The sequence below is a fragment of the Leuresthes tenuis genome, unplaced genomic scaffold, assembly GCF_036924035.1.
Source record: "Leuresthes tenuis unplaced genomic scaffold, fLeuTen1.0.hap1 SCAF_6, whole genome shotgun sequence".
In the NCBI taxonomy this organism is placed as follows: Eukaryota; Metazoa; Chordata; class Actinopteri; order Atheriniformes; family Atherinopsidae; genus Leuresthes; species Leuresthes tenuis.
In genome coordinates this window covers 11,223,736-11,235,511 of record NW_027325360.1, presented here as the reverse complement: position 1 = coordinate 11,235,511, position 11,776 = coordinate 11,223,736, and the positions used below count along the sequence as shown (strand labels likewise).

General features: G+C 39.5%; 2 protein-coding genes across 2 annotated transcripts; both read right to left on the bottom strand.

The window, feature by feature from the left end:
• Window positions 1-1,110: 1,110 nt before the first annotated feature.
• LOC140309112 (uncharacterized) lies at window positions 1,111-4,725 on the bottom strand. The gene is made up of 5 exons (XM_072386940.1): window positions 4,492-4,725; window positions 3,966-4,017; window positions 3,392-3,463; window positions 2,600-2,684; window positions 1,111-2,405 (listed from the first exon to the last, which is right to left on the bottom strand). Exons 1-5 carry the CDS (start codon window positions 4,606-4,608, stop codon window positions 2,357-2,359), a joined length of 375 nt encoding a protein of 124 aa, XP_072243041.1. The 5' UTR covers window positions 4,609-4,725; the 3' UTR covers window positions 1,111-2,356.
• A 772-nt stretch (window positions 4,726-5,497) lies between these two features.
• ykt6 (YKT6 v-SNARE homolog (S. cerevisiae)) lies at window positions 5,498-10,698 on the bottom strand. The gene is made up of 8 exons (XM_072387557.1): window positions 10,497-10,698; window positions 10,002-10,130; window positions 9,766-9,848; window positions 9,259-9,359; window positions 9,078-9,182; window positions 8,747-8,812; window positions 7,428-7,529; window positions 5,498-7,334 (listed from the first exon to the last, which is right to left on the bottom strand). Exons 2-8 carry the CDS (start codon window positions 10,103-10,105, stop codon window positions 7,299-7,301), a joined length of 597 nt encoding a protein of 198 aa, XP_072243658.1. The 5' UTR covers window positions 10,106-10,130; window positions 10,497-10,698; the 3' UTR covers window positions 5,498-7,298.
• Window positions 10,699-11,776: the final 1,078 nt, after the last annotated feature.

Sequence of the window (11,776 nt, the reverse complement as noted above, 5' to 3'; positions counted from 1 at the left end):
ATCCAACTCAAGGTGGCGGGGGGCTGGAGCCTATCCCAACTGTGAGAGGCAGGGTACACCCTGGTAAGGTTATCAGTCCATTACGAGGCCACATAGAGACAAACAAGACAAACAATAATCTATGATCACACTCTCCTTGGGTCACACCGTGCTGCCCCTCCTAAAACTCAAGGAGGCAAAAAAAAGACGTTTCTGGTGGAAAAGCAGACGCTTACCACCGAGGTCACAAGGTCAAAACACAAACTCAAGGGCTTCCTTAAAAATAACAAAAATATTTTCTATAAAACCAGGGGGAGCTGTCAGATATGCTCTGCAGTTTCAAAGCAGAAAACTCAAACCATTGCATCATAAGCTGATTTCATAAAGATATAAAAACCATCTTATAGATATGTTCACATGGTCAAATACTTTTTTTTTTTTTTTTTTTTTTAAGAGAAGGGGAACTTGCTTGAACCTGCTTGAATAAAAAGAAAAATAACTTTGAGGATCCAAGCAGAGAGCTCTAAAATTGGAAGCAGTGAAGATTATGCAGGACATTCAAAAGAAAACCGAGTTATGTGTCAAGTGAAGACACGTGGCACTGCCACATTACAAGATTTTATCTTCATTCCAGAAGTTGACAGAGAAAAGCTGTCTGGCCTGTCTCAGTCTCAGATTACGAAACATCCACATCACTCCTGTGAAAAAAGTACAGAATCAAACCTAAAACTATTTGTAACGAGTAGGAACAGTGCTTCTGGTGATAGAATCCAAAAACTATTTTTGATTCAGTCTAATACAAATCGTAGTAAAATAAGAGAATTGTGTTAGCCACGACAGTAAACAATACAGCAAATGCTGATGTTGCTGCACAGAGTCTGGACGCTTCACATGTGTAAACCATGCAGCTTACAGGTTTATAGCAACGCCTGGCATCCAGTGAATCATGAAATCAATGAAAGTGAATTGTGTCATAGCGTTTCTCTGCTATGGCCTTGAATAACAGATGTGTTTTTGCTGCACATTGTTGGACTGAAGCTGATCTTTGTTTTATGACAGATATTTGCGTTAACTTGTAAGGTCAAAAAAGTGCTCTGCGAGGTTATAGTGATGACAGTGACCATCAAAATGTAAATAAACATTAATCCCAGTTTATTATATTGTCAAAAGTCATACAGTAGTCACAACATCCTGAGAGAACCGAATAAACCAAATGGATTTCAAATGACACAAATTCTCTTTCAAACAGAAGAATGTCCAGTCCTAGTCTGATTGCATCTGGCAGCTTTTTACCAAAAATAACTACCCAGGAAATCAAATTTTGGAATTTTAGAAGAGCTGATAATGAACTGAGGACAGTTGGGGACAACCAGTCAGAGCAGACAGATTGTTTTTTTTTTTTGGGGGGGGGGGGGGGGGGGGGGGGGGGGGGGCATTGTCCCTTGTTGTTCTGTTTGAATCAACTGAGACTCTGCAAACAAGCACACAGTTCTATATGTAGTCCCTCATGGGTTAGCGGTGCCAAAGCTTCCCATGCGTGGGTATGTAATCAGTCTACTGTACATTGTAGAGCTGTGTGGATAATAGCGGTTCTCCAACAAAGTCTCTCCAAAAAAAGCAAGAAAACCTTGTTCTTCTGCTCCCTGTCTCAATAGTCTGGTATGTAGTTTTCTGAATAGATATCTATCCAAATGAATGTATCACCGGCACACTCAGTCTGTGTGGTTTCAAATATTTCGGCCACATAGGAACAGCTGGTGAAAGAACCTGGTAGACCCTCACCAACCGATGAAGATGATAGAATTTACAACATGCAGGCCTCATGGCAGCATAAACTAAACTGCCTAGCAAATTGTACCCTGCAGGTCAGTGGAGTGCCATTTGTTTCTTCATAAATATTCTTTCGTTCAGGGTAAGATTTCATTTCAATTATGGAATTACATACAGAATGCAGCTCTACGTTTAAAATAAAACAGTGCTAAATGCTAAAATATCTGGAAATCACAAAAAAAAAGTCTAAAAAAGTTTAAAAAAAAAGAAGTCTATAAGATCTGTAACATCTTTAAGACATGCAGCTTATGGATCACTGGAGTGAGCTGCGGCCTGAATAGTACAGAATTCACAGCGAGCGAAAAAAGCAGCACAGGCTGACCTGCCAAAACAGTGTTTCACATCATCACGAAGCTTTGAGTCAACAGGAGCCACCAGCAAACAGTAAAGCTCAGGGAGAAGAGTGACTTGTCCACTCAGTTAAGTCATATTTTCTTTCTTAAGGTTTGATCTGTTTTGAACTTGTTCCTCGGAAAACAAAGTTCACCCTCAGATTTTTGTCCGCATCCTTAAGATGCTAAATAGATGAACTGTCTCTTCAGTCTCTTCACACAGGAGTCTTCTGCTGTACTCTTACCCTCACCTTGCTGTGCTTTCTGAAAAAGAAACAGAAGTGACATACGAAATGGGAGATCATCTGCGGTGATGTGTGTTTTTTGTGATGAGCTGAGGTACAGAGTTCAGACATGTAAAATGCTGGTGAACAAACAGCAGCGTGCAAGATCAGGGTCAGCAACAATCAAACAGAAGCTCCAGAGAACTCAAGCTCCAACTTGCGTTGGTTATTTACCGTTTCGGTGGTGACATCATGCACTTCCAGAGGACAGCATAGAGAGCAAGCAAAAAGGCAATGAACACTGTGGCTGCGATTGCACCTAAAAGCACAAAATATGTTTATTTGAACCTGTTAAAAGAAAACTGCACAAACTAAGTGCACCGTAGGATGATCTGCAGTCAATATTGTTAAGCTGCTGTTCAGTCTTTTGAGCTGCATCAGCTGGTTTCTGCACAGAAAGCAAAAAATGTCTCATACAGTATGCTTCTATACATCTAAATGTTTAAACTTCTCAATTTACAACCCAAGTCCAATGCAGGGATATAATACACATGTATCAGAATAACAACTTCACTCTGATAAAACAAGAGCAGTATTGTGTCAAAGCTTTGGAGTATTCACCATTTTCAGGTGCAGTTCAACTGTTTGCACACACATTTGTATGACTTCTGGTAAGCACTGCCATTCAAACAGCGCACACAGCAAACAGCAGCATGGAAATACAAGTGACACAAGGTCACCGCGGTGCAAAAGATCTTCAATACAAGGTTTAAATAACAACCAAAAGGCAGATGTGCAGCTGTGTGGCAGTCAAACATATTTGCACACACAGACAAATGGGCACGGTACAAGTGTGTGTGTGTGTTTTTGTGTGTGTTATGCAACTTTACGTTACACTTTATACTGTAAAGTTTATTTTTGGAAGGAAAATAAATAAAATCGAGGTTTCTTTTTCAGCCACAAACAGGGTGCAAAAACATAAGACACTTTAGGGAAAAAAATGATAAAAACGAAAGTGTTGCTTACCAGGGATGATTCCACTGCTCCTTGTTAGAGACTCCTCGGTGCCAGAAGGACCAGTTGCAGCTGCAGTGGAAACTTCATAAGCAGAAAAACAGAAACACTTAAAAACACATGCCCAACAGAAAGGACTGTGTATGCCTCTGAGACTGTTGCCAATAAAGCTAATCCAATCATGACACAACATTGGATTTAAAACCTAATTTAAAATCATTCATGTGAGTCTAATGTAGTATGTCCCTGATTTAGCCTCAAAACACACTGAACAATTTGCAAGTTTGCAACCACTGCTCCCTCATTCTTGGAAATGAGCTCTCAGCTTCCGAAGAGTTTTGGTATTCTGTCAGATGCTGCGTGTATTTCTCCGTTTGTCTGGTAGTGGAATCAGATTTCGGTGCAGCGAGGTTAGACCCTTTGTGTGTGGTAGTAAACAGATCTGCTGCACATCACAACAGTGGTTTTGAACTTACATGTAAGCTGATTGACAAGCACACATCCACAAGATGCAAAACTGACATAATAATACAGTATCTAAAAGAGCTGCAAAACAAGAACTCCAGAGGAAGATATGGGAGATTACCGTTTCTCTGAAGAGTGTGCAACAGCTGCTCCCCAATATCTGGGTCGACCATCTGAAAATGCAGTAAAAACATTCTTCTTTGAGCGAAAACACACAGAAAAAGGAGAGCAGAGATTTCAGCGACGACACAACACAGCAACACCGAGACTGTCGACATGGCCTGTGCAGAATAAGAAAGAATAAAAGAAGAAGGGAAGGTTTGGTGTAAATCACCAGCAAGTCAGGCAACTATAGTAGTGCTGGAGACTTGCTGCAGGAAGTCCAATGATGTGGAAAATCAAAGAAGCAACTGAAGCAATAATAATAATAATAATAATAATAATATGCAAGATAACACATTCTAAATGAATGCATTCCTCCAAAAATGCATTATTATCCGCCTTAACATTTAAACAGCTTCTGCAGTACTGTGTACGGCTTTATCCGTCAACTAACCGAAATACCCAAAGAGACTCGGGTTTGTTTTGGAACATTATTTCTGACCAAAAGAACAAAAACTGCTTTACTTCCTCTCATAACGTCTCACCTCCGAACTGATACCGTTACCGATGATGGTGGTGCTCTTGTTTTTGACCGCCGTCCACATTTCCGAAACTGTTTGCTCAAACTTAATGAACACACGCTGTTTTTCTTCCCACTTCATTTGTGCAGTAACACGCGCCTCTAATGCTGCATTCAGGGGCTTCTTTGAAAGTCGTAATTTATACTAACCCCAAACAAATGACTTCGACTTGTGGTGGTTGGTAAGTGTCAAAAAGATTCAGCTTAATCCATCCAAGTGAAGTGTGTATGTATAGACAAAAAATTAGAATAGCTCTTGTTGATGTAGAGTCCATCAGCTCTGCGTTCCAAGTTGGATTTGAAATTTCCACGAAGTTAGGGCAGAAAATTCACTTTTTCTTCCTTTTCTAAAGTTCTTGAGTTCTTAATGACAAAATGTTGCCATAGTGAGCACCACAAGGCTTTCCTGCACACATAGGGTTGACACCAGTCTTTCTGGTGTTGAAAATGTGTGCATATGGGTAACAAATACAGAGACACACATTTTCATATTACCGTATAGGGGCAGTTAGGCAAATGTCTGTCTTTTACAAAGCATATAACACACAAGTTGGTAGTTAAATTGTGAGAAAGAGGACAAGTCTATCAATATATTGATGAACAGCCTGTACAGCCAAAATAAAAACAGAGCGCTGTAGCAGGTTCAACAGAAATCTCTTTTTGTCGGACTTTTCATTTATTTTTCTTTCTTACAACAACATATTGTGGGATTGAGCTTTACAGCAATTTTCCACCTATTTTAGCAACAACTTCTGATTTTTTCATGGATTGTGATACCATCTTCGAAGAGAAGGGGGCAGCAGCAACTTCCTCTTGCTGAAAGGCAAAGAGGCCCCACAAATCTAAATTTTGCCAAGTAAGATAACCAATGTTAAAGATAGGGCTGCTGACTTCCTGCAGGGCTTTTCAGATCAAACATTTTCCACATACATACACGAAGAAATGAAAACAAGGCCCTCAAGAAACCATTCTTGTTTTAATCTAAGCAAGATTACATGTTTAGCAAATAATGTATGAACAAATCCATGTTGCAAAAGAAAGTGTTAATACAGACAGAAAACAACAGTATTTTTTTCACTACATTGATGATTTGAATGTGCAGACTCCATCTGGATCAAACTGTTGAATGTATACTTCACACTCAGACCAGGTCTGCCACAGCATAACTCCAGAGATCTTACAGGTGATGAAATTCCACACAGTTTAAAAAAAAAAAAAGGAAACATACATACAACCCCAGACAAACTTCAAGGAGATAGTCCAAATAATAGCATATACAAATGTCAATTTACTGTCTTTTGTGAGAAATATTCTTTTTTCCCCTCTCTTCACTTTGAAGAGAGAGCCACACCTACAGTCTGCAGATATTGCACCAAAGTTTACACTGTAAAAGCAGAAAAAGCAAATTCAGACAACACAAACAATTCTCTTAACATACACACAGGCACTCAACATCAATGCAGCCCACAGCTGGATGTTGTATATCAGCAATTCATACAAACAGACGCACGCACACATCAGAGAAACATCTAAAACACACAACCAAAGGCATTACTTCATCTCAAACTCAGCAGTTCCTGCAGAAAGAATGTTCTACCCAATCAGACCTAAATTTAAGCAAACTATTGCTAAATAAAAGCAGAAAAAGTCAGCCTTGGAGTGACTTTAAATAAGAGCAAGATGTGACATCACTCGACACTTGCCTGTCCCCTTTTCAAGGGGAAACACAACTGCACACCAGGAGGCCAGCGGGTGCAACGATACCTGAGGTTCCCAGAATCACCTCAGTCACATGAATGAAGGGAAAATGTCAGGCGATCCTCGGTTTGAGGGGTTATGTGTGTTAGATGTGTGCAGCATAGTGGATGTACACACAGTAAATTAGATTGAACAAGACGGGGGACTCTGTGTCAGCAAATCTGCAATAAGATTGTGTCTTTATGGAAACATCTTTATACATTTAACAACTAATCTCACACTTCTCATCACTTAATAACACAGTCATCCAAACTAGGAATGTTGAAGATCTCATTTAACATCATCGGAAAGAAAAACAGCAACTAAACGCAGAAAAGTAAAACAATTTTAAAGTTATTGTAAGAGTCTGTGAAATTTCATATCACAGGTCCAAGCAGCTATTTGCTGGTTTAGCTCAAATTAGTGTTTTGAGACTGAATTCAACACTGAGGCTCATTAAAACTGCGATGTAAATAAATGGGGCCACCTAGTGGGCGTGTAATATTATATCTGAAAGAAAACCAGTTTTTAAGAGCAGAACACGTTGAGATGAGAACACGTTTGGGTGCACAAGACTGTGAGATTGTCAGAGTTACCTTGAAGCAAAAGCACGACTGCGGTTAATACTCTTTCCAACAGACTCAAGCGATCAAGCTATTAAAATTTGATTCAATCTGAGCAACATTAAATGGTTTGAAGACGTTTTGACGACACATCACCAGAACAGTACGTCACACTGGATAGAATGTCCTCAGCTGGTACAGATCACCACACGATGTTTACCCCTTGAATGGTTAATGATAATTGTTATAAATGTTACTTCTTCCCCTAACCAAACCCCATCACTCCTTCAGCCCCCATCAGCCACAATTTAGAGACGTCACACCAAGACTGGCCACTCTTTCCTGCTCTCATACTGGTGCCCCATCTCAGATCAGATAACGTCCTCGTGGTGAGCTAGTGGCTGGTGCATGATGGGGGTTGTAGGAAAGCAGAAAGGCAGAGAGGCGCGCCCGTGAGGACGAGGCAGTGACATCACATGACTTCACAGCACGAGTTCTGTTTCCGTGCCTGCAGAACAAAGAACACACACACAGACTCTTAACAGGGACTGGCCAACATGAATACAGTCCGGTGTTAATAAGGTGAGTCAACATGACTTACGGTCTTGTAGAAGGCTTTGGACTGGTTTCCCAAGTGCTCTGACTTTGCCACAAGATCATCCAGTTTCTCTCCTCTTTCCAACAGACTTTCCATAGTGTTGTGCTGCAGAAAGCAAATACTTTTTCATGAAATAGTGCAGAATGAAGACTATGAGTCCAATTTGGTCAATCAAACAACTGCATCAATTAAAAGTAAACTGGTTAAGCTATGAGTTTGTGTATCCCTCATATACTTTAAGTAGGATTTTTGTCTTGTCTTTTTTTCCTTGCATGATGATGGGATACTATCAGCTTTCCCCCCCTCATTTTTAAAGCTCTATTTATTCATCTTGTCAATGCTCATACACATCATCTGCTGGAACATCTTCCCTCTTTTCTGTGTTTCAGTAAAAGTGACCCACATATAGAAGCCTACCACTAAATAGGCCTATGGGCTTTAAACTGAAAATCAAGATATACACATTGCATGAGTATAAATGCTGCTCCAGATTTAAGCCACTTAAATGGGACCCCCTCTTACACAAGAGCAGAAATCCAGCTCAACTCAGCCACCATTCTGTTAGTTTGTTTGTAAATTATGGAATTCCTGTACATCTCCTTTTCAATAACCAAGTTTAATGCGTTTTTTTCACATTGTGTTGATGCCACAATTCGCTCACACAATGATCAATGCTTCAAGCAAAAACACGGCTTAACTAATTCTGCTAACACAACGTGCCCCAACCACTCTACATTTACACTGCTGCATCTCTGAGAGCTTCAACATCAGCCTTTACCAGAGCTTGAGCCAACAAGTCAAATACATCCAGCTCAGGACCCCCACGGCAGAGTTAATGTCCATCTCACAGTAGCTTGAGAGCAGTAAAGTCATCAACATCAACAGAGAAAACAAGCTTTTCTCCATTTGGTTCTGCCACTGGCACTGAGCATCTCCTGTCTTGGGGCCTAATCATGCTGGCTTGTGGACTCAGACCATTGCTGGCACCATGGATGCATAAGCTTTTCATGGGGCTTGCTTACAGTCTGCTTATAGACTGCGCATGCATGCATATATACATACATACGGTGGATGCACATCTACAAAGAGAGGTATTCTATGAATAGTTTACAAAAAAGTCCATGTTGTTGCAACAAGTTCAATCATATGAGCATACAGCCAGTACATGCTGTGGTGATTATATTTACATCAACTGTTTAGTTTTCTAGTTGTGTGAGCTTTCCATATTCATTGTGAATGTTGTAGCATAATGCAATAAGTTCTATTGCTCCTACTGAAGGGAGTCATTTGCATACATTTCCCTGCTTAGGGAGGTGGCTTACCAAAATGATCTTTGTCTCATCCAGCTCTGCCTGCACTTTGGTCATTGCATCAGCCTCTCTGGGGTTCTGAGGAAAAAAGAAAGAATGACACAACCAGACATCAAGTAAGCAGCTATAACATTCTTTTTCAAAGTATTTTCTACAATTATGCTCTGTGACTGACCAAAAAGGGACTCATGGACATTGTTTTGAAGCACTATTCGTTGTGCGTACTTCAAAGACTACACGCTATCTATCAATGCTGCCACATGATAAATAAAAATTTAAGTCCAGTCAAACTGATGGGGTACCAGAGTTTTTTTTTTCTTTAATAATTAAATAACAAACTGACCTGATATTTTGAAAGGTGAATGTCCAAGGCTTTGTAGTTTATAGTTTCAGGATTACCAGACGGCCAGTCTATACTGTCCACTTGTCTGGAGAACTCCTCCAATACCTAAAAAAACAGAACTATCTCAGCACCGAAACTGAGAGCAAAGTATTGCAAAAATGTGTTAAATTTTCGTCCTCACCTTGTCGAGCAATGTGAAACAGACCCTCTGTGGGTACTCTGTATCTGCGATGACTACAGCACTCAAGTTGTCATTTCTCACATACACATGGCACAGGTACTCTAGAAGGAAAGGGAAAACAAACATGATGTAGTGAAAACAAATGTATATGAAAAAAATCTATGATGGTTCCTCAGTTGAAGACACAGAGCAGCCTGCTCTCCTGTGTTTTGTTGATTAAAACCAATTATATTAAAAGTAAAAAAAGTATAAGTTAAGGAAAAAGGAAAAAGCTTGTTGGAGTTAAAGAAAATAATATTTATTTTATACAGATAACCTCACCCCATGAGTCTAATGACATCCAAAAAACATTCTGTCATTTCAGCATTTTACTCGAAAAATCTATTAAATTTCATCAGAAAAAAATATTACAAAGCAACTTCTGCTCAGGTCAAGCAGTCCTAGTTATAATAATGAACGGTAAACTGTTTCTAAACTTTAAAAGTAGACAAAACTACTCAGTTTTACCTTGTTCTTTGACGGAGGCACGGGTTCCTTGTGATGTTCGTTCAACAATCAAGGCACTGGTGAAAGTCATGAACTCCTGAACACTAAACAAACCAAAACAATAATATCACTTTATAACAAATTAGATATTTACAACAAGAGGTCGTCTGCTTTGTAAAGACTTACTATTAAGATCCCTTCAAACCCAATAACACTCACTATGATCATTTGTTTTATTGATAATCAGTCAGACGCACCTGGAGCGCTGAAAGAAACTGAAGGAGGACAGGTCAAAGGCCGTTTTGAGGAGATTGGCTTTGGTTGCTCCTTTATAGTGGATGCTGAGGCTGTAGAGCTTCATGGTTCCGCCGGATCCGATCTTGTTTCTAAGACGTAGCAATTAAGATGGTGTAAATACGACGAGCAGAATCACATGAGCATTATCCCCAATTATCCAGCTCAGCTAGCTGACGTCTCAGCTAACAGTAGAGGAGTTAAGGAAACTCAGCTGAAGTGCAGCTGACTTAGCTTAGAAGTAAAGTAGTAGTCTTGTCAATAGCTAGCAAGCTAACCGTTTATTGACAGTCAGACTTAGACTGTCCTAATACCAGTTGTACAAATGGCATGAAGGCGTACAGACGGATGATAACCTAAATACGACCGAATTAAAATTAGTAAACATTTCTGAAATACAGTAGTAACTAGTTAGCCACAAATGCTATCCAATATACGCGAGGCCTGGGAAAACTTACCAGGCAGATGAACAGCGAACCGCTTAATTCACCTCAAAACAACCCAGCAGATCACTTAACCCAGATAAACTAAAAGTGACAGTTATGTAGACCAAACGGTAAACCACCAAACGATAAACCACCAAACTGCAACGTAATAAGCGTTAGCTCAACAGTTTAAAATGTACTTCAGTCACACGTCATAGTCCCCACACCGGTCCAACGGAATATGGACTCGGTAGAAACAAACACGTCGCTGTTATCACAGTTCCGCTGTTCGGTCAAATCAAGATAAAAACTGTATCGTCTTGTGAGATATTCATTAAAAAAATGAATATGAAGTATTTGTAGCTCATAGAGAGGTCAGCGAAAAGCCCTCGTCCACATAATTAGTGTTGAAATAATAATATTGTTTACAATACCGTTGTAAATATAATAAACCACTAATAGTGTGTAATTCGGTGTAATTTACGTGTCGTTTTGCGTGTTAAGCGTGTCTAATAGCTATTCTTGATGAATGACAACCTCATAGCCATATTGTCGAGAAACCTTAACCATTTCACCCCTCTTAACACATGAAATGCTTGAAATGACTTTCCGGCCTTGTGCTGATAATATAATATATAGTATAACGTTCATATTATGTAATTGTTGCTATTCACCACCTTCCCGTAAGAAGAAGAGAACGATATACAGCCAAAGAGAATGAACAGGGATATGGCGTGATGATAATAGAGATAGACAACTTCTTTAAAATTGTATTTATGTATGTAATATTGTAATGTTAGATGTAGATGGGTAAGAAATGGTGTATTATTGTCATTTTTATCAGTATTAGATATATTATCATTATTGGCCTAAAACTCCGTCTCACAGTTATTTTGTCCACCACAGACATGGTACTCTCAATTGATGCTTTCTCTGGTAATCTTGCTCCATTTAACAATTTACTCCTGGCCACTTAACTTAGTGTAAGTAAGTGTTTTCCATGTAAGAAGTGTGTCTGTTACTAATTTCCCAGGTAACACAAAATTGAATCCGCTAAGCCTTCATGCGCATCTGTTGGAGCACCCACACCAGAGGACGAAATGTGTTGTCTTTCCTGGAACTAGTTTTGGTTTGTTACAGATTTCGAAGCATCCTTTTTCAGTGAGAATTTGACAAATTCAGACACGTACTGGAGGTTTTCTTGTGACTGTCATTATCTTTGAAAAATCTTATAATTATTTTCTATCCTTTTGTACCCATCACTCGAAAGAAAATTTGGATGACACTTCGTGGAAACTATCTGGAACATTTTA